At 43.5% G+C, this 23431-nt stretch overlaps 1 protein-coding gene across 4 annotated transcripts in view; it reads left to right on the forward strand.

Annotated features, from left to right (window-relative positions):
- The window catches only part of nfrkb (nuclear factor related to kappaB binding protein), a 105493-nt gene that overhangs the window by 33440 nt on the left and 48622 nt on the right, over positions 1-23431 (forward strand). For 2 of the 4 annotated variants that reach the window (XM_078530558.1, XM_078530570.1), the window contains exons 9-14: positions 8804-8984; positions 12267-12372; positions 13171-13297; positions 18440-18517; positions 22045-22124; positions 23130-23173. In XM_078530558.1, coding sequence (XP_078386684.1) covers positions 8804-8984; positions 12267-12372; positions 13171-13297; positions 18440-18517; positions 22045-22124; positions 23130-23173 — 616 coding nt within the window. The remainder of the gene's footprint in view (positions 1-8803; positions 8985-12266; positions 12373-13170; positions 13298-18439; positions 18518-22044; positions 22125-23129; positions 23174-23431) is intronic. The other 2 variants (XM_078530581.1, XM_078530592.1) reach the window with 1 other exon arrangement.

The following is a 23431-nucleotide window of genomic DNA, read 5'->3' on the forward strand; positions in this document are numbered from 1 at the left end:
AGGGTGTGGAGGTTGGGGTGAGGGTGTGGAGGTTGGGTGGGGCCGGGGGTGTGGAGGTTGGGTGGGGCGGGGGTGTGGAGGTTGGGTGGGGCCAGGGGTGTGGAGGCTGGGGTTGGGGCGGGGATGTCTGGGTCAGGGTGAGGATCTCTGGGCTTAGGTCCTGGTGCCTGGGCAGGCTTGATATTCAGCGACCAGGAAAATGCTTTTGAACTGTATGAGACACATCCATATTTTATGTGTCAACTTGCAGCTGCTTGGCAGCATTCTGTGCTCATGTTTTGATCTGTGTTCGCTGTTGAAACACGTTCACATTCCCAACGGAACACCTCAAATCTTGGTTAGAAGACAAAAACGTCAGTGCAGGAGAGTGGCAGGAGCAGTGATGGATGGCTGGTCAGTGGTTTGAAGGCTGATTAACTGGCTGCAGGGAGTAGAAGGGACAATTATTTTTATTCTTTCACAGGATGTGGGCATCGCTGGCTAAGTCAGCATTTATTGCCCATCTCTAATTGCCCTTGAGAAGATGGTGGTGAGCTGCCTTCTTGAACCGCTGCAGTCCATCTGGTGTGGGTACACCCAGTGCTGTTAGGGAGGGAGTTCCAGGATTTTGACCCAGCGACAGTGAAAGAATGCAATATATTTCCAAGTCAGGATGGTGAGTGACTTGGAGGAGAACTTGCAGGTGGGGGTGTTCCCATCTGTCTGCTGCCCTTGTCCTACTAGGTAGTCGCAGGTTTGGAAGGTGCTGTTGAACAGAAAAACAAAACTGCCCGGACACTAGACCCTTGGCAACCTCGCCACTCCAACCCAGACACCGGCCATCCCGCCACCTCAACCTCCACCTCCACCCAGACACCATAGGGAAGGGCAATAAATGCTGGCCTAGCCAGCGACACCCACATCCCATGAAGGAATTTAAAAAAACTCCCTTGCCTTATTCCCGTAACCTTGCACATTCTTTCTCTTCAGATAGCATTCCAATTCCCTTTGAAAAAGCTCAATCGAACCTGCCCCCACCGCCCTCTCAGGAAGTTCATTCCAGACTCCAACCACCCTCTGGGTGAAAAATTTTTTCCTCACATCATTTTTACTCTTTTTGCCAATTATTTTAAATCTGTGCCCCCTAGTTCTTGATGTTCTCTTGAGTGGGAACAGTTTCTCACTATTTACCCTATCCATACCCCTCAGGGCCTTGAATACCTCTATCAAGGCTCCTCTCAGCCTTCTTTTCTCCAAGGGTACAGTCCCAACCTCTCCAATCTATCCCCATGGCTACAGTTCTTTATCCCTGGAATCATTCTTGTGAATCTTCTCTGTACTCTCCCCAATGCTTTCACATCTTTCCTCAAGTATGGCGCCCAGAGCTGGACGCAGTACTTCAGATGAGGCCTAATTAGTGCCTTATACAAGTTCAACATGATCTCCTTACTCTCGTACTCAATGCCCCTATTACTAAAGCCTAAGATACTATATGCTTTATTAACTGCTCTCTCAACATGCCCTGCCACCTTCAGTGACTAATGTATATATACACTGAGGTTTCTCTGTTCCTGCAACTCTTTTAGAGTTTCTCCCTTTATTTTACACTGCCTCATTTCAACGGGAAGAATATGGAAAATCAGCTCACAATTCTCTGCATTGAACTTCGTCTGCCACTTGTCTGCCCATTCTATCAACATGTATATGTCCTTTTGAAGTTCAAGACGAACCTCATCACAGTTGACATTTCCAATCTTCGTATCATCTGCAAATTTTCAGTCATGCCCTGCACACCACAGTCTCGGTCATTAATATATATCAGGAAGAGCAAGGGTCCCAACACTGACCCCTGACGAACTTCAGTACAAACATTCCTCCAATCTGAAAAACAACCATTTATCAGTACTCTGTTTCCTGTCACTCAGCCAATTTCTTATCCAAGTGCCTACTTTCCTTTTTATTCCGTGAACTAGAATTTTGCCCACAAGTCTGTTGTGTGGCACTGTATCAAATGTCTTTTGAAAATCCATATATACCACATCAACCTTATCAATCCCCTCAAAAAAAACTCCAGCAATTTTGTTAAACATGACTTTCCCTTAATGAATCCATGCTGCTTTCCTTAATTATCCTGCATTTATCTAAGTGACTATTGATTTTGTCCCGAGTGAAAGTCTCCAGAAGTTTCCCTACCACTGAAGTCAGACTGACTGGTCTGTAGTTGCCAGCTTTATCCTTGCACCTGTTTTTGAACAAGGTTTAACATTCGCAGCTCTCCAATCCTTTGGCACCTCCCCTGTATCTAAGGAAGACTGGAAGATTATCAATTGTGCCTCTGCAATTTCCACTCTCACTTCCCTCAGTACACTTGGATGCATCTCATCCAGTCCTGGTACCTTATCCATTTTAAGTAAAGATAGCTTTTCGAACACCACCACCGTCTCAATTGTTAATTCTTCTACTCTGACTCTGGTCTGGGTAGCATCATCCTTCTTTGTCAAGACAGATGCAAAGTACTCATTTAATACCTCCGCTATTTCTCCAGTCTCCAGGTGCAGATCCCCTTTTTTATTCTTAATCAGCGCTACTCTTTCTTTTACCATCCTTTTATTATTTATATGCTTAAAGAAGACCATGAGATTCCCTTTTATGTTGGCTGCCAGCCTCTTTTCATGCTCTCTCCTTTCTTTTCTTATTAGTCTTTTAACTCCCCCCTCTGGTTCTTCTATATTCAGCCTGATTCTCCATTGTATTTTCTACCTGACATTTCTCATATGCACACTTCCTTTTCATCTTAACCTCTATCTCTCTCTCATCATCCAGGGCACTCTGGATTTATTTGTCCTGATTTTGCCCTTCAAGGGAATATACCTTGACATTGCCTGCAGTACTTTTCGTTGAAGGTGGCCCATTGTTCAGCCTCTGTCTTTTCTGCCAACATTTGATTCCAACTCACTTGACTCAGATGCATTCTCATCCCATCGAAGTTGGCTTTCACCCAGTTATTTGTCCCTGCTCAGGATTGTTCCTTGTCCTTTTCCATGGCCAACTTAAACCTTGTGATGCAATGGTCACTGTCCCTGAAAAGCTCTCCCACTGATATTTGATTCACTTGGGCCGACTCATTCCTCAGAACCAGGCCCAACAGTACCTGCCCTCTTGTTGGACCAGAAACATATTGATGAAGAAAATTATCTTGAACACATTTCAGAAACTCACACTTTGTACTATTCCTATCCCATTAATAGGATAATGAAGCCCCCCATTATAATTACTCTATAATTCTTGCACTTCTCTGTAATTTCTCTGCAAATTTGTTTATCTACATCCCTTCCACTAGATACTACACCGATCAATGTTATTGCACCTTTCTCATTCCATACCTTTAGCCAGAGAGATTCTGCCCTTGACTCCTTTGGAACGTCCTCTCTCTCCAGTACTGTAATGTCATCTTTCATCAATACTGCCACTCCTTCCCACCCCCCCCCCACTTCCTTTCCTGTCTCTCCTAAACACCTTATACCCAAGAATATTTAATGCCCAGTCATGTTCATCTTTGAGCCAGGTCTTTGTCATAGCAATAATATCATAATTCCATTTGTCAACCTGTGCATGTAGTTCACCAACCTTATCAACCACATACATGCACATTAACCTTGATTTAGGCTTTTTTACTTTCATTTTACTTTCCCCTTTACTCTGATCTCCATCAAATGACATACTGTTGCCTTCTCCAATTCTATCAAACTCTCCAAGTATTCTGTTTACCTTGATACCACTCTCTGATATATGCTTCTTATCAGTTAATACTTCTCTACTCCCCAATGCCAGTTTTTCTCTTCTCCATTCTAAATTTCCCTTCAGGTTCCCATCCCCGTGCCAACCTAGTTTAAACCCTCCCCAACAGCACTAGAAAACCTCCCCATAAGGACGTTAGTCCCAGCCCTGTTGAGGTGTAACCTGTCCAGGTCCCACCTGCCTCAGAACCAGTCCCAATGCCTCAGAAATCTAAAGTCCTCGCACCTACTCCACCTCTCCAGCCACGTGTTGAACTGCTCAATCTTCCGATTCCTAAACTCACTCGCATGTGGCACTTACTGTTCTTGAGGTTCTGCGTTTTAATTCCCTTCCTAACTCCCTAAAATCTGCTATCAGGAGGTCATGCCTTTTCCTACCTATGTCATTGGTCCCAATGTGAACCATGACCTCTGGTGTTCACCCTCCCCCAAAAGAATGTCTTGCATCCAATCTGTGACATCCTTGACCCTGGCTCCAGAGAGGCAACATACCATCCTGGAGTCTCATCTACAGCCGCAGAAACGCCTGTCTGCTCCCCTAGCTATGGAATCCCCTACAACTATAGCACTTCCACTATTCCTCCTCTCCTCCTTTGCAGTTGAGCCACCTGTGATGCCACGAACTTGGCTCTTGCTACAGCCCTCTGAGGAACCATCTCGCTCACCAGTATCCAAAATGGAGAAATGGTTAGAGAGCGAGATAGTCTCAGGCGATTCCTGTAGTACCTGCCTGTTTTTCTTAGATACTCTGGCGGTCACCCATTCCCTCTTTGCCCATGTATTTCTTAGGTGCGGTGTGACCACCTCTCTAAATGTGCTGTCTATGTAATCGTCAGCCTTGTGGATGCACCACAGTGACTCCAGCTGCTGCTCGAATTCTGCAACTTGGAGCTCAAGTTTCTACAACTGGTGACACTTCCTGCAGATGTAGTCATCGAGGGCACTTTGTGGCTGCACAGTTTCCCACATCCCACAGGATGCACACTCCCCATGGCTGAGCTGCATTGACATACGTTAAACTTTATGTAAAGTGTTTACTAAAGCATAGTATAATAGAAGCGGTCACCTGTCACTCTCCAGTGGTTTCCTCTGTGCTGAATTCGAAACGTTCCATACTTCCAGCCAATCAACTTATTGTGATGTCACTTTTAGATTTTATCTGTAAACCCCCGGCTGTCACTCTCCTCACTGCTTTATGGGCTCCTATGACAGTCAGCTTCTTCCCCTGTAGCAAAGTAAGAGTCAGCTACTGGAGGCTAAGGAACGGTAGAAAAAGAAATGAGCACCCCCTTCCCCTCTTCACCAAACTCCCCCACTCACCAAACTCCAAATTAGGCGCTCTAATGCACCCAAAGCAGCACTCTGCTTTGGCAGGAAGAATAGAAAAACAGAATATTTTTTAAATGGGAAGACTGCAAAATGCTGCAGTACAGAGGAATCTGAGTGTCCTTGTACATGAATCACAAATAATTAGCATGCAGGCCCATCTCGGCCTCCTCCAGAGGTCCCCAACATCACAGGTGGCAGTCTTCAGCCAATTATTCACTCCACGTGAAACAAGAAACGGCTGAAGGCACTGGATCCTGGAAAGGCTATGGACCCTGACAATGTTTCCAGCAACAATCCTGATGACTTGTGCTCCAAACCTTGCCACGCCCCTATCAAAGCTGTTCCAGTACAGCTACAACACTGAGATCTTATCCAGCAATGTGCATAATTGCCCACGTATGTCCTGCCCACAAAGGACAAATCCAACCTGGACAACTACCGCCCCATCAGTCTACTCTCGATCATCAGCAAAGTGTTGGAACAGGTCATCAACAGTGCTATCAAGCAGCACTTGCTCAGCAATAACCTGCTCACTGATGCTCAGTTTGTGTTCTGCCAGGGCCACTCAGCTCCTGGCCTTACCACAGCCTTGGTTCAAACATGGCCAAAGAGCTGAACTCCAGAGGTGAAGTGAGAGTGACTGTTCTTGACATCAAGGCAGCATTTGACAGAGTGTGACATCAAGGAGCCTAGCAAAACTGGGGTCAAGGGATCAGGGGGAAAACTCTCGGCTGATTGGAGTCATACCTAGCACAAAGGAAGATGGTTGTGGTTGTTGGAGGTCAGTCATCTCAGCTCCAGGATATCACTGCAGGAGTTCCTCAGGGTCGTGTCCTCAGCCCAACCATCTTCAGCTGCTTCATCAATGACCTTCCATCATAAGGTCAGCAGTGGGGATGTTCACTGATGATCACACAATGTTCAGCACTATTCACGACTCCTCAAATATAAAGTAGCCCGTGTCCAAATGCAGCAAGACCTGGACAATATCCAGGCTTGGGCTGACAAATGACAAGTAACATTCATGCCACACAAGTGCCAGGCAATGACCATTTCCAACAAGAAAGAATCTAACCATCACCCCTTGACATTCAATGACATTACCATCACCAAATCCCCCAACATCCTGGGGGTTACCATTGACCTGAAACTGAACTGGACTAGCCATAGTGGCTACAAGAGCAGGTCAGAAGCTAGGAATGCTGCGGCGAGTAACTCACCTTCTGAATCCCCAAAGCCCATCCACCATCTATAAGGCACAAGTCAGGAATGTGATGGAATACTCTCCCATTGCCTGGATGAGTGCAGCTCCAACAGCACTCAAGAAGCTTGACACCATGCAGGACAAAGCAATCTACTTGATTGGCACCTCACCCACAAACATTCGCCCCCTCCACCACGATGCACAGTGGCAGCAGTGTGCACCATCTACAAGATGCACTGCAGGCACTCACCCAGGCTCCACGACCACTACCATCTAGAAGGACAAGGGTAGCAGATACATGGGAACATTACTCTGTTCCAATCCACACACCACCCTGACTTGGAAATATATCGCTGCTCCTTTACTGTCACGGGGTCAAAATCCTGGAACTCCCTCCCTAACAGCACTGGGTGTACCTACACCATATGGACTTCATCGGTTCCAGAAGACAGCTCACCACCACCTTCTTAAGGGTTAAGCAATAAATGCTAGCCAAGCCAGTGACACTCACAACCCCTGAACAAATAAAAAAACAAGTAATTAGGAAGGCAAATGGAATGTTGGCCTTATTGCAAGGGGGATTGAGTATAAAAGTAAGGTAGTCTCTAAAATTAGAAGGACATTGGTGGTACTGTGTGCAGCTTTGATAGCCTTACAGAGGGACATAATTACATTGGAAGCAGTTCAGGGGAGGTTCATTAGGTTGATTTCTGGAATGAAGTGGTTGTCTTATGAGGTGAGGTTGAGCACGTTAGGCCTATACTCAGAAAAATGAGAGGTGACCTTATTGAAACATATAATTTTCTGAGGGGACTTGACAGGGTGGATGCTGGGAGGATGTTCCTTCTCATGGGGGAATCTAGAACTCGGGGGCACAGTTTACAAGTATAAGGTGTCCTATTTAAGAATGAAGTGAGGATGAATTTCTTCCCTGAGTGTCATTATTATTTGGCATTCACTTCCACAGAGAGCAGTGGAGGCTGGGTCATAGAATATATTCAAGCCCGAGTTAAGACAGATTTTTGATCGACAAGCGAGTTGAAGATTGTGGGGAATAAGTAAACAAGTGATGTTAAAGCCACGATCAGATCAGCCATGATCTTATCGAATAGCGGAGCAGGCTCAATGGGCTGAATGGCCTACTCCTATTTCTTATGATCTTATGAGGCATAAGAAAAAAATGAACATGAGGCATGGATGGAAATACTAAATATTAATCTGACTTTAATGAGAGCCATAAAGTCAAGAAAGAAATGGCAAGGCAGAGGAATTTAGGGAGGAAATCCTAGAGCCTGGGTTCTGGGTAGCTATTGAACTATTGCCAGTGGAGGACAAAGGATGGCGGGGGAGTGTGGAGACAGAGGAGGAAAGGTTCTGGGGATTTGGGAGATTACAAAGAGAAGGACAGGGATGTAAAGAGGTTAAATGCGATGATTTTAATTGTAGGCATTGGGGAATGCCTCCAGAACTGTAGTGGTCAGCAAGGACAGGGGCTGTGGGCAATTGGGACTTGGTGCAGGGCAGGGTACAAGCAGAGAAGTTTTGGCTGAGGTCACGTTCATAGAGGGTAAAGGATGGGAGGTCAACCAGGAGAGTATTGAAATTGTGAATCATAGGCATGAATAGTGGTTTTCACGGTTCGTGGACTGAGGTAGGGTGAGGACAGGAGTTGTAACAGAGCTGGAAATGTGTGTTTGTTTGTGACGGATTGGATAGCTCGGATTAACAGGAACCTGAATTTGCTGATTGTCCAATCCAGTACTGTAATAGGGTGGGGGACGGAGTTAGTGATGAGCGAACAGAGTTTGGGTTATGGGGCAAAGACAATGAAAATGCTCTTCCCAATGTTCAGCTGAAGGAAACTGTAGGTTATCAAGACTGGATATTTGATAAATTCTCACAGTGTGGGAGCAGCAAGCGAAGCTACAAAGAATAAGAGCTATGTGTCAGCAGGGTATATATGGAAGTGTTTGTATGGTGTTGCAAAGGGGCATGTAAATGAGAGGGAGGAGGGGCCAATTCTTAAAGTAAGCTTGAATTAGCGCTGGGCAATAAAAACTAGAAACGCCAGCAATACCCATATCCCAGGAATGAATAAAAAAGTTTGTAGACTTTCTGAATGAGATAAGGACATGGGAGCCAAAGAGATGCTGCCCAGAGCAAGAGATGGAAAGCTGCATTCGTGTAAAACACCTTTAACGTTGAGGACGTCCAGAGTCACTTCACAAATTGGCTTCAGATCGGGAGAGAGTGGGGCAGGAAGGGAGAGGCTAGGAGGGCTGCCCAATAGAAGGCTTCAGAGAATGCTGTTAGAGGGCAGGGGGGTGGGGGGAGGTTTGAAAAGGTAACTGTGGAGGTGAAATTAGATGGCTGAGTCCTGCTTCTGGCTGTGATACATGGGGTGTTCAATCATACCTATTGCAGGAGCAGACCCTTAACTCTGTAGGGAGGTGGGTAAATGTGGAATTAATGTTTTGTTTTCAACTCTACAAAGCTTTATTAGATCTTACATTCCCAAAGAAGCGAGTGAAAGATAAAGAGGAAAGGAAGAAAAAGAAACTCAAAGTGATAAAAACAGAGCCAGAAGATTTGGCAGAATCATCAGGAGCTGAGGGAGCTACTGCAGCAGCACCTGAGCAGCAGATCGTAACCAGGCCAGTCACTGCTCCTGAACAGTAAGTAACTTACCATTTATTGGATATTTAAGCCCCTGGTGCGAGATTGGTGGAGCTCAGAATCCGACCCGTATGAATGGCTGCTGATGAATTAATTGAGATTGTTCGATTCCTGCTATTGTGAGAAAAGGCCCAATCTCAGCATCGAGAGTGTTCCAAGATCTCCATTACCCTCTGAAGATTCCCCAACTGAATGGCACACAGTGGTGTGGCTTACTGTCTGGGGCTCTGGCTGCTGGAGATAGCGTAGGGTGAATTGTGTTTTAGCAATTGCTTTATAGGAGAGACTCTTACTGTATGTACCCTGTGTTATGACCCAGCAGTTGGTAAAGCTGAGTTATTTTTTTTAAAACCCTAGAGGGGAACTTTAAACAACTGTCATAACCTATATTTTTAATATGTTTGAGATGCAACTCTAAATTCAGGAATCAGACCACCAGTTCTCGAGAGGTTTTTATATTAAACTAAATGAAACATTTTATTAAGTTACAACACATGCACATGGCTACAAATTATTACTACTATCATAACTTTTAACAAATTCCCAGACTAATCTCCATTAAGGCAACAGCAACCCATAAATTTTTAAGCAGACACCAGACAAAGCATTTTCACCTTACAAATTCAAAATGAGGTTCTTTTCACTTTGGTTCCTGTGGAGACAGTTGTAGGCTTACAGCTGCTTTCATCTTATATTGCCTCTGCCCTACACACTCAAAACTGATGTCTGTTATACCCAACACAGTTTATTGAATGTAAATTCTCATTGTATCACCAGTCCCTTTGCACTCCACCTCTTCTAACAGTAAAACCCCTTTCATTGTACCAATTTTATTAGTAATATAAACATATTGCTTGGTCTCTGCTAGCTAGGTGCCAGATTTCATTTGCCTTCTTGAATGCTCTATCACTATTCAACAAAATGCAAATGTACTCTACCTCTCTTATATCTCAAAACTAGTATACAGCAAAGCACCCAGACTAGCTGGCTTTAATCCAATTAAGGCACATACACAAATTAACCCTTTATTTTTAAAAACATAATTTTCCATAATGTTATATACATTAATAGCTTCATGACACCCTGGTATTTGAAAGGCCCTTTTTTCCTCCCTGTGCTACCAGCACCTGACAATGCAATGGAGGAGTGTGTGAAAGACTGGGCAGGTAACAGACTTCCTCAACAGCATCTCCCAAATCTGTAGCCTGCAAGATTCTCTTGGAATCATACACCATCCTAACTAGAACATATATCAGTGTTCCTTCATCTTCACTGGGTTTAAATCCTAGAACAGTATTGTGAGAGCACCTCAACAGCACAAGCTCACCACCACCTTGTCAAGAGGTGCTAACATTGAGCGATAAAAGGCAGACACACCAGCAATACCCACATACAGTCATACAACACAGACCCAAGAATGAATTAAAAAATAGACTTCCTGAATGAGATGTGGACGTGGGAGCCAAAGAAATGCTGCCCAGAGCAAAAGATGAGAACCTGCATTCATATAAAACAACGTTAATGTTGAGAATGTCCAGAGTCACGTCACAAATTGGCTTCGGAAAAGGGGAAGCTAGAAGGAGCGGCTTCAGAGAATGCTGTCGGAGGACAGGGGACGAGATTTAACAAGTGTTCCAGGGAGTAAAATCAGTCGAACAGAGTGTTCAAGGAGGAATTATAAAACAACAGGAATTTACAGAGATTGGAGTGAGGCTGTGCAGGGTTTTAGAGACAAGATTGGAAATTCTTAATTTGGTTTACTTAGGGATGTGACACCAATACAAATGAACAAGGACGGGGTGATGAGCAAGTGAGACTTGAGTAAGGGGGAGATAATTCTTTCAGTGAGTCAGGGGTAATAGAGGGAAGAGGAGCCAATGCTGGGGATGATCTGACTCTCTTGTGATAGGAGTGAAACTAGCTGAGGGCAGCTGGAGAATCAAGGAGAAGCTCTGGTTTATTAACAGGGGAAGGCTTATGATTGAGAAACTGATTCATCGCATGCATGTTCCATACTGTCTAAAATAAAAGCAGGCTTGGTGGTGATGAGTAGATGAAGCCAGCATTTTGAATGCAGTCCTGTAGATCGATAAGTGGTTTATTGAAAAATCAGCATGGCAGCAGGTGCCAAATTATGATGACAATGCAAATAAAACAAGCAATCATAATTAATAACATAGTTATAGGCAATCATTAAAATAAAAATTAAGAATAAAATAATTTAAAAATTGGACAATTATAAGCAGTTAAGCATAAATGTAATTACAATAATGCAAAATGCAGATCCTAATTTACAGAATAAAAATGAAACATCTCCTGCACTCTGCATCTTGTGTTAAAGTTTATTGATCATATGTTGTCAGGTTGAGTTCATTAAATTCTCGATCATTTGCATAAATATTTCTGAGTCTTATCAGATAGGGGATTGACTGTCTCGTCATCTATTCTGCCTATATCTCATTTGCGGAATGGTGTCTTTTCTCCATAATTCCATTGCACATTTACTCTTGTGTGATTAAAGCAAGAGATTGTGGCAATGGTCGGTGGGATTCAAGAGTTTTCCAGCAAAGTCCAGACAAAGCTTCTTCCGCCTTTCAGCACAGGAACACATATTCAGCCGTTTGATTGTGTCAGAGTAGCTTTGCTACACTTTACTTAGGATCAGTTTCAGTGCTTGTTTCTGACTACTTCTGAGCTTGTTCACATGCTCTTTGGTAAGCCCAGCAATCCAAACTGGAGTTAAGCATTCATCAATGGGTCTTATGTAACTATTAAGCACAGAGAATAAGTCAGTTTGATGCTTGAGAAGGCGTAGTATGTGAGGGCTTCCATTTGCTGTCTTAAGCATTAAGTACTCTTAAGTACTTGGTAATCCCATTTGAGATCACTTTGAATATGGATTCCTAATAGTTTAATGCAGGTTTGTTGTACAATCACAGCATCGTCCAAGTTGATGAGAGGAGCATCAGGAGGGTTACACACAAAGCACAATTCCATAACGTTGCTGTTTTAGGGGTTCAGCCTGATGTGATTTGCTGTTGCCCGTTCACATGACAAAGTGATTGCTCCTTGCATGTGAGATGGGTTGCCTTGATTATTCCAAGTGGGTCAAATCAAGCACATACTTGCTGTAGAGGATGAATCGATGTGGTGATATCAATACAGGCTTTGTTCATGTTATGATAGCTAAAAATATGATAGGGCCTAACCTGTGCTGTTAAGCTCCTGTGTTGGTCTGCTTGGCAGCCATTGTGGTTGAACCCTTTGTGTATGTTGTGCAGGACTCTGGACGCAACGAAACTCACAGCAATTCCTGGGATAACAGCCAGTTTCTTTGGTTTGCTGCAGGAGATTTTACTGGCAGAGGGAGAGGCAAGTGTGGCCGGGGTAAGTGGAACAATAGTCACATCCAGAGTAATAGCAGCTTCTGATTTCCAGTGTAGTCTGTAACCAGCTTGCATCAGTGGACTAAGAGTTACAACTGGTTTCTGACTTTCGTGATTTATGCCCAATGGGGAAGGATTAATGTCTGCCACAGTAGAACTGAGATATTACAAAAAACCAATCTGTATTTACCATATACTTCGGAGTCACTGTTCTTGATATTCCTGCTTCCATCCCCTACCCCAGGGTTTGTTCACACTCCCTCTTTATCTCTCTTTCTCCCACCCTTTCTCTTTCTCCCTCTCTCCTGTTATCCCTCTTTCTCTCTCTCCCTCTCCCCCCTCACCCCCTCCCCTCCCCCTCTCCCCCCTCCCCCACTCTCCCCCTCCCCCCTTCCTCTCTTTTCCCATCCCTGGGTCCTCCTCCCTCTCTGCGTCCTCACCCTTTGTCTCTTTGCCTCCCCAACCCCCAGCCCAGTCCTCTCCACTACCAGCATGGTCCCCTGTTTGACCCACCCCCTTCTCCCTCTCCTGTTCTTCCACTTTCATCACTCTCCCCTTCTCTTAGTCCTCCTCCACCACCTCTCCTTCTTTCCCCCTCCCCTCCCTCTCTTAGCCCCACCCTTTTAGTCTAACCTTGTCTGTTGGTGATGCAGCTCGGGTTTATCCACTGCTGGTATTATATACATTTATATATAGTATATGTTATGATAGTGAGAGATGACATTTCCCTGAGCAGGGACCAGGGCGCAGAGGTTGGCTCCATATATTCTCACCTTGCAGTGTGCTTTTCATTTTGCAGATTGAGGAGAAGGTGCTTGAGTGGCAGATCTCTGCTCCCAGTACGTTAAACTCTTGGTTCTCAGATGCCTCCAACTGGTCAGAACTGGTTCATTCTGCTCTCCGCTTCCTTTCTGGCGAAGGTGGGAGTAAGTTTGGTTTCTAATAAATTATAGTCACTCTTTAAGTACGATTGCATCGTGTTTGACACAATGAAATATTGCTCACTTTCTTTCACCAATTAGTGTGGGCAAGATTTCTCTTGCCCTTCCTCTGCAGGCCCCAGTGTTTGCAATAGGGCTGAAGGTGATTGGAATCTGCGGCAGGAGTTATTCTAAACACCTCATGTTGACCCTTCAGGTAGTTGAGTACCAACAGGTTCCACTCACCTATTTCCACAGATTTAGACCATATTCTCTGCCTCCATTTTGTTCTTTTTTAAAACTGTTTTTTTCTTGTTTCTTTATTCTTTCACTTTGTATTTGGACAGCTGCTATCCAGCCATTCACACCTCATCTGGACACACCTACAGTTTCTTTAATTTACCAATTACCATTCTCTTTGGCCTTGTACCATGAAACCTTTTGTCACTCCTCCACCCCATCATAGACTTTCCCTTTTGTTCTTGCGCCTCCCTCTTTCTTTTGCTCAGAACCTATTATATTTCTGTCTTACCTCAGTACTGATGAAGGGCCATTGACCTGAAACATTAACTCTATGTAAACAGATGCTGCCTGACCTGCTGAATATTTCCAGCATTTTCTGTTTTTATTCAAGTCATCTATGGGCATTTTGGTGTATCTTATCAAAATATAAATATTTTATGTGGTTATTAGCCTGTGATTTCCATAAGAAATTAAAGCAGGAATAGACCATTCAGCCTGTCAAGCCTGCTCCTCATTCAATATGATCATGGCTGATCTTGGACTTCAACCCCATTTTCCTGCCCCCTCCCATATCCTTTGATTCCCTGAGTTACCAAAACCCTGTCTATCTCAGCCTTCAATATATTTAGAATGTACCACTCATCCCTACCCGGACTCCTGCTGCAGAGGAAGGGCAAGAGAAATCTTACCCACACTAATTGGTGAAAGAAAGTGAGCAATATTTCATTATGTTTCAAGCACCATGTAATCCCATCAGCTCTCCCTCACTCTCCGTCCCTCTGCCGTGGTCATATTTCATTTCCTTTCTCCCTCTGTCTGAACTCACCCCCGGTATTTGGTGCCTGTTCACGAAAATGAAACAGTTGGTAAGTTTTAGTGTTACAAATGGGCTCATTTGAAGAACACTATCTATACTATGAAAACATGCCAGATGCAAAGCTAATAGCTCAGTATTTGGGTGAGGAGCTTGTCAGTCGTGGCTTCATTGGTGGCACCCTCACCTATGAGTCCGAAGGTTCTGGGTTCAAGTGCCCCCCCCCAGGACTTGAGCAGAAAAATCTAGGCTGACACTCTGGTGGAGTACTGACAGATTGCTGCATTGTTGGAGGTACTGTTTTTCAGATGAGACATTAAACCAAAGCCCCTTCTGCCCTGTCAACTTTAGAGTAAAAGATCCTATGGCACAGTTTGAAGAGCAGTAGGAGTGGTATCCGTAGAGCCCTGGTCAGTATTGGTCCCTCAACCAACATCACTAAACCAGATTATCTGGCCATTAATGCAATGCTGTTTGTGATAGCTTGTTGTGCTCAAATTGGCTGCCATGTTTCTTGTTTTATAACAGTGACTGCACTTCAAAAATACTTTATTGGCTGTAAAGAACTTTGAGACGTTCTGTGAAAGGTGCTTTAGCAATGCAATTCTTCATTTTTTTTCTTGAGATGCAGTGTAAATGTGACATTGCATAGGATATATGGCACAGAAACAGGCCATTTAGCCTGACCAGTCCATGCTGGTGTTTATGCTCAACTCGAGCCCCCCATCTTTTCTCATCTAAATCCATCATCAAAACCACCTATTCCCTTCTCCCTCAAATACTTATCTAGCTTCAGTAGTGTGCTCCATATTCTCACCACACTCTGGGTAGAGAAATTTCTTCTGAATTCCCTATTGGATTTCTTGGTGACTATCTTATATTCATAGCCACGAGTGACGCTGTTCCCCACAAGAGAAAACATTCTCTCTCTCCCCACTCTATCTACACCTTTCATAATTTTAAAGGTCTCGATTAGGTCACACTTCAGCCTTCTTATTTAAAGAAAATGAAATCCATGTTGTCAATTCTTTCCTGATATATATTCCCATTTCTGGTATCATCCTTGTAAATATTCTCTGCATCCTCTCCAGTGCCTCTATATCCTCTTGATATAATGGTGACCAGAACTGCCCATAGTGTGGTTACTCAAGTGGCACATAAGTATGGTTTAACCAAGGTTCGATACATGTTTAGCATAACTTCCCTAATTATGAATTCTGTCTCTCTAGAAATAAAGCCTAATGGTTAGTTTGCCTTTTTTTTACGGCCTTGATAGCCTGTGGTACAACTTTTAGTGATTGATTCATTTGTAACGTGGCCTCCTTATTCTTTCTACTGAAATGTACTACTTCACATTTACCTGTGTTAAGTTCATTTCCCAATTACTTGCCCATTCTGTAAGTGCATTAATGTCCTGTAATTTGTTGCAGTCCTCAGTATTTGCTTCCCTCCCAATATGGTGTCATCCGCAAATTTAGAAATTATGTTTTTGATGCCAAATTCCAAATTACTAATGTAAATTAGACCATAAGACATAGGAGCAGAAATTAGGCCATTCGGCCCATCGAGTCTGCTCCGCCATTCAATCATGGCTGATAAGTTTCTCAACCCCATTCTCCCGCCTTCTCCCCGTAACCTTTGATCCCCTTACCAATCAAGAACCTATCTATCTCGGTCTTAAATACACTCAATGACCTGGCCTCCACAGCCTTCTGTGGCAATGAATTCCATAGATTCACCACTCTCTGGCTAAAGAAGTTTCTCCTCATCTCTGTTCTAAAAGGTCTTCCCTTTACTCTGAGGTTGTGCCCTCGGGTCCTAGTCTCTCCTACTAATGGAAACATCTTCCCCACATCCACTCTATCCAGGCCTTTCAGAATTCTGTAAGTTTCAATCAGATCCCCCCTCATCATTCTAAACTCCATTGAAAATAGACCCAGAGTCCTCAAACGCTCCTCATATGTTAAGCCTTTCATTCCTGGGATCATTCTCATGAACCTCCTCTGGACCCTCTCCAGGGCCAGCACATCCTTCCTGAGATAGGGGGCCCAAAATTGCTCACAATATTCTAAATGTGGTCTGACCAGAGCCTTATAAAGCCTCAGCAGCACATCCCTGCTTTTATATTCTAGTCCTCTCGAAATAAATGCCAACATTGCATTTGCCTTCCTAACTACCGACTCAACTTGCAAGTTAACCTTAAGAGAATCCTGGACTAGGACTCCCAAGTCCCTTTGCACTCCAGATTTCTGAATTTTCTCCCCATTTAGAAAATAGTCTATGCCTCTATTCTTCCTACCAAAGTGCATGACCTCACACTTCCCCACGTTGTATTCCATCTGCCACTTCTTTGCCCATTCTCCCAACCTGTCCAAATCCTTCTGCAGCCTCCCCGCCTCCTCAATACCACCTGCCCCTCCACCTATCTTTGTATCATCTGCAAACTTAGCCAGGATGCCCTCAGTTCCTTCATCTAGATCATTAATGTATAAAGTGAAAAGTTGTGGCCCCAACACTGACCCCTGCGGAACTCCACTAGTCACCGGCCGCCATCCTGAGAAGGACCCCCTTATCCCCACTCTCTGCCTCCTGCCAGACAGCCAATCTTCTATCCATGCTAGTACCTTGCCTCTAACACCATGGGCTCTAATCTTACTGAGCAGCCTCCTGTGCGGCACCTTGTCAAAGGCCTTCTGGAAGTCCAAGTAGATAACATCCATTGGCTCTCCTTTGTCTAACCTGCTCGTTACCTCCTCAAAGAATTCTAACAGATTTGTCAGGCATGACCTCCCCTTGATGAAATCATACTGACTTTGCCCGATTTTACCATGCACTTCCAAGTATTCTGAAATCTCATCCTTAATAATGGACTCTAAAATCTTACCAACGACCAAGTTCAGACTAATCGGCCTGTAATTTCCCGTCTTTTGCCTCACTCCCTTCTTAAACAGGGGGGTTACATTAGCAATTTTCCAGTCCTCTGGGACCCTCCCTGACTCCAGTGATTCCTGAAAGATCGCCACTAATGCATCCACTATCTCTTCAGCTATTTCCTTCAGAATTGTGAACAGCAGTGATCCCAGCACTGATCCTGTGGAACACCACTTCCCACCTTCTGCCATCTGAACAATTATCCTTTATTCCCATTGGCTGCTTTCTGTCTTGAAGCCAGCTAGCAATCCATTCTGCCGCTTATGCCCTGACTTTCTCTCTAACTTTATTCATCTACTGCATTTCCATTGTCTACTCTATCTCTTAGCTCTTCAAAGAATGGTGAAGCAAAATTTCCCCTTTTTTGAAATCCATACTGACTATTCATTATTATATTTCTCATTTCTTCACTTTCTTTTATTCTCTTCTTTAGTAAGGATTCCATTATTTTTCCTACCCTGATGTTAAGTTGACTAATCTATAATTCTCTGGACGTATTCAGTCCCTCTTCTAAAATTTAGGAATTACATCAGCCAGTCCTCTGGCACTACATTTTTTTCTAAACAAATTAAATTTGAGTAGTAATACCTCTGCTATCTCTTTGCTAGATTTTCTTTAAACATGTGGATGCAATTCATCCATACCAAGGGTGTTACCCTCTTTGAGTTTGTTTAAGTTATTCAATATATCCTCTTTTTATTTTAAATGCTCTTATCTCATTGCTCATCTCATCATCCAATGTCATGTCTCCCTGTTCTGTCTCCCTGTAAATACCAAAGTGAAATAATTCTTTAATATTTCTGCCATCTCTCTATCATTACCTTTGGCAATACCTTGTCTATCCCTTAATGGTCCCATTCCCATCACAGCCTTTTTTATTCATGCGCCTGCAAAATATTTTACTATTTTGTTTCATACCCCTTGAGAAATTGAATTTCATAGTTCCTCTTTGCCTAATTGTTCTTTTTACTTCTCTCTTAATCTCTTTGCTTCATTCGCTCCTCTGCTGTCTATGTACTTAATGTTCGCCACTTTCCTAACACTCAGTTGATCCCTTATGTCTTTATTCATCCATGGAATCTCACTAGCGTTAAGTTTGATCTTTCCTTGTAGCAGTGCACAGGCAAAGATGTCTGATGATGTAACTTGATTTCACACAGGTGGAATGTCTGCGCTTCCCTCCAACTTTGCACCCTATGTAAACTGCACAGAGCGAGGCCAGCAGTGGAAGTGGATTGGTGAGTCAGGGACACGCTATTACCATCTGGTGGTAGTATGCTATCTTAAAAGAAAGTCTTTTGCTTATATGAGGGGCTGAATGGCTTCTCCTTTTCCTGTGTTCTTTTTTAGCAGCTCATTTCGTCTCTCATGTCTCCCTGGAGAGAGAAGCAGAGTTAACATTTTGAGTCCGTATGATTCTTCTTCAGAGCTAAATAGATATAGAGATGTGATAGATTTTATACTATTTAAGAGGGGGTGGAGCAAAATGGAAGGCCAGGGATAGGTGGGAGCTCAGGAGAGTTGACAAAGATGTCATGGGCACAAGACAAAAGGAGTGTTAATGGAAGTTAAATACTAAAGAAGGTGTTGATGGTGGCATTAAGGTAAGATAGCAGAATGTGTTAATAGCAGGACAAGGGCCAGCGCTTTGAAAGCACAACATAGAAACAAGTGACAAATAGCCCTGTGGGGGGGGTGGGGGGGGTAGATGTGGTGAAGGGTTCGGGAAAAAGGATAAAAAATAAATTTTAAAAATAGAAAAAAATGAATAAATAAATAAAGGCCCCAAACACTCATTTCAGGTGAAGCAGCACTTCACTTGCACCTCTTTCAATTTGGTCTACTGTATTCGTTGCTCCCAATGTGGTCTCCTCTACACTGGGGAGAATAAACGCAGACTGGAGGACCACTTTGCGGAACATCTTTGCTCAGCTGCAAGCATGACCCAGACCTTCCTGACGCTTGTCATTTCAACACACCACCACTGCTCTCATGCCCACATGTCCATCCTTGGCCTGCTACAATGTTCCAGTGAAGCCTAACGCAAACTGGAGGAACAGCACCTCATCTTCCGATTATGCACCTTACAGCCTTCCGGACTTAACATTGAGACTTCAGACCATGAACTCTCTCCTCCGTCTTTATCCCTTTTTAAATCCATTTTTAAAAAATTTATTGTTTTATTTATTTTTATTTATTCAATTTTTACTTTTTTCTAATTTTTAAATTTTTTAAATTAAAAAATAAAATCCTTTTTACCCTTTTTCCCCAAACTCCGTCCACCTCCCCCACAGGGGCATCTGTCACTTGTTTCTGTATTCTGCTTTCACAGACCACTGACCTTAACACATTCTGCTATATTACCTTTATGCTACTATCAGTACATTCTTTAGTCTTTAACACTCCCTTGTGTCCATGACATCTTTGTCAATCCCGCCTGAGCTCCCACCTATCCCTGACCTTCTATTTTGCTCCACCTGCTCCACTGCCTCTTAAACAGCATAAAACCCATACATTTCTACTTCACTTTAGTTCTGAAGAGCCATACGGACTTGAAATGTTAACTCTGTTCCTCTCCCCACAGATGCTGCCAATCCTGCTGTGCTTTTCCAGATTTTCTGTTTTTATTTCAGATTTCCAACATCCGCAGTATTTTGCCTTTAACTTCGGGCTGAAGGTGTGATGCAGCTGAGAGGTGTTGCAGTGCCCTCTGCATCTATTGTTCATTAGTTTGGGGTAGATTTTATTTCACACATTCTGCCATTTGTTATCAAAAGATAAGTTTAATTTGACCTATTCTTCATACTTGCCCAAGTAACAAAAATTGCTTTTCAACCCCAGTGTTGCTATGGCGGGTGGGATGTTCCAGAATTCAGACAGGGTCCGTAAAGGTCAGAGAACAAGTGGAAATGTCATGAAATGGTAGCAAATGGGTTTTCTACATGCACATTGAACATGAAGACAAGGAAGGAGGGTGAAATTACCCAAGACACTGGTTCATTGGAGTATCATGTGGAATTACAGGAAGGATATTAAATTACTGGCAGGGTGTAGTGAAAATTCACCAGGACACAAATAATAAGAGGTTACGGCGTGAAAAAGGCTGAGAATTGTGACATAATTTTTAATTGGATTAGAAAAAACTATAAGAGATTTAATACAGGGTTTCAAAATCTTTCATGTTTCTGGCTAGTGAATCAATAACAAAGGGGTACAGAGGGGGGATTATCACTAGAAGAATGAGGGTTACTAGAATAAGGAACATGTACACAGTGAGGCAAATTATATAGAGCGCATATAAGGTGCACAAATGTGGAGCACAAATATGCTAAGTGCAATCAGTTAGGGAAGATCATCTTAGGAAAGGGGATTAAGGATGGCCAAGGTAACGTCTTGAAAAGGTAGCTCAGAAGATGCTGGATGGGCAAATGGCTTCCTCCTTTGCTACAATTTATGACTTGCTTGAATTTAGGGCAGTGAGTTGAAAATTTCCCCCGAGTCATGGGCAATTCCAGTGGCTGAAGGTCCATTTTGCCTTGAGAGCCATGAGCATTTTGAATGGCTGACCAGGCTCAAAGTGCTGAATGGCCTACTTCCCCTATTGTTAATGTTTTTATGAGAGACACAGATGTTTTGTGGTTGTCTTTCACACTCTACTCCTGTGGAACTTCAGCACCCAACCAGTTAAAAAGTATAAGATGGGACAGCACCATGTGAGGTAGTTGGGAAACAGGAAACAGTTCCATGTTGTTAGCAGTTTTGTACAGTTTAAGCCATTACTAAAAATTGTGAAATTAAGAATTGTGTGGAACAAGGCGTTGATAATGGGCCAAGGGCAGAGGAGGATCTTACCAGATACTTTGATGTGGACCTTGACCTTCACAGTGGGAGTCAATCAGTCAGCTGATAATTACATCAGGAATTCACCAAGGCTCCTCAGACAGCACCCTCCAAACCCATGACCACTACCATTTAGAAGGACAAGGGCAGCAGCCACATGGGAACACCATCACCTGGAATTCCCCTCCAAGTCACTCACCATCCTGACTTGGAAATATATCCCCATTCCTTCACTGTCACTGGGTGAAAATCCTGGAATCCCTTCCTAGCAGCATTGTGGGTGTACTTACACCACATGGACTGCAGTGGTTCAAGAAGGCAGCTCACCACCACCTTCTCAAGGGTAACTAGGGATGGGCAATAAATGTTGGCCTAGACAGCGAAGCCCACTTCCTGTGAATGAATAAAAAAAGCTGGACTCAAAACTACAACGAACGACTGCTTGTTCAGGAATTGGGTCATTGAGATTGAAAACATAGGAAAATCTTCCCTAGGCAGCACTATTCCCAGTCAGCCAAAGCAGGGACAACAGATTTTTGTGGAAATCAAGGGCAAGGAGAAAGCATCATGTAAATAACTGGGAAAGATGATGGTGGGAAGACTAAAGAAAGCTAGTTGCATCTTATTAATGTCTGGTAAATACAACTCCAGCCCTTAATAATTATAAATCTTTGTGTTTCAGCATCAATGATGCATGTAATCTTTTTCTTCAAATTGATTAAGCACTATCTTCAGTAAATTCTCTCTTTGCAAAAATGGACAAGCCCCAGTCGCAATTAGTGAGATCATAGTAACTGTCAGAAAGCACTCTTTGAGCGCTGCACCACTTGTAAGCAATGTTCACAAAGATTGGTTAGTAATTAAATTGAAAAATTGTAATTATTACCTGCTCAGTTGTAAAAATTTCCTATTCTCCGTTGCCCAGGTTCTGGACGGGATTCGGAGAAAGAAGTGACCTCGCTGTGTCAGCTGTGGTTTGAGGTTAAGGATCAGACGTTTCCCAAGGTATAGCTGCATAATGTCCAGGAGCTAGAAGATGCGATTAGACTGGACCTCTCTTCGGGCAGCACAGAAATGATCCCTATCGCCCTCCTTCTCAGGGGAGCCTCCCTCCATACCCCTTCCTCATAGGGAGCCTCCCTCCATCGCCCTTCCTCACAGGGGAGCTTCCCTCCATGACCCTGCATCCATTGCCCCCCCCCTCCCCCCCCCCCCCCCAACCTCACACTGCTGCTTTAGGAACTGGGTCCCTAACATAAAAGGCCGGCAGCCTTGTTTGTCCCTAGAGTAGGTTCTACATCTGTCCCTGTTCCAATTAAAATTCAGGGCTCTTTAAATCAAAAGAATTTTAAAGTGCACTTGTCCCTATTCCTAAACCATTAGTGTCAGCCATGGCTCAGTTGGTAGCACTCTCACCTTTAAATCACAAGGTTTGGGTTAAAGTCTCTGCAGGATTTGAGTACAAAAAGAAAGGCTGAGACTTCAGTGCAGTATTGAGAGGGAGTGCTGCAGTTGGAAGTGCCATCTTTTGGATAAGGCATTAAACTGATGCCCAGTCTGATCCCTCATGTGAACATAAAAGATCCCATTGACACTATTCTAGGGAGGAGCAAGACCAATATTTATTCCTTAATGAACATCATAAAAACAGTTTAATTGGTCATTGTCACATTGCTGTTTGTGGGAGTTTGCTGTATGCAAATTGGATGCAGTGTTTCCTACATTACAATGGTGACTACTTCACAAGTACTTCATTGGCTGTTAATTAATTTGAGATATTCGATGGTCTTGAATGGTGCTATATAAATGCAAGTTTTTCTTTTTACTCCCCACCTCTGCCCACTTTATTTTTTCAATAAAATGAATTTTTTCCTCTGGTTTGCAATCTCTGCCAGTTCTGTGTTTGAGCACTGTCAATACTGGACTGAAGCTGTCCACGCTGGGTTCTCGAAGGGTTAATGTTATGTTTGAGCCAAGGAGGCTGTGATGTATTGTTTCTTTCTCCTACAGGAATCTGAGGAACTTCCAGACATCGCACCCCCAACACCCAGGGTGTAAGTATCACTTAATTCAGGGTTCAGGGGCTTGAGGGGACCCTGCAAATGAGAAACATGGACTGTCAGTTGTGCTGTTATCAATACTCTGGATGTGGAAGGAGAGAGGCTGTGAGGTTGTACTTGATGTAAAATTGTATTATTCTCAATATAATCGATTCATAACTGACCTTAACAGTTGCTAAGGTGCAGGAGTTGGGTTTATGGTGCGTTCAGTGCTGGTTGCTTTGAGGCCTATGCTAGAAACATTGGCTTCAA

This window comes from Cetorhinus maximus, chromosome 2 (genome assembly GCF_964194155.1).
Source record: "Cetorhinus maximus chromosome 2, sCetMax3.hap1.1, whole genome shotgun sequence".
Classification (NCBI taxonomy): domain Eukaryota; kingdom Metazoa; phylum Chordata; class Chondrichthyes; order Lamniformes; family Cetorhinidae; genus Cetorhinus; species Cetorhinus maximus.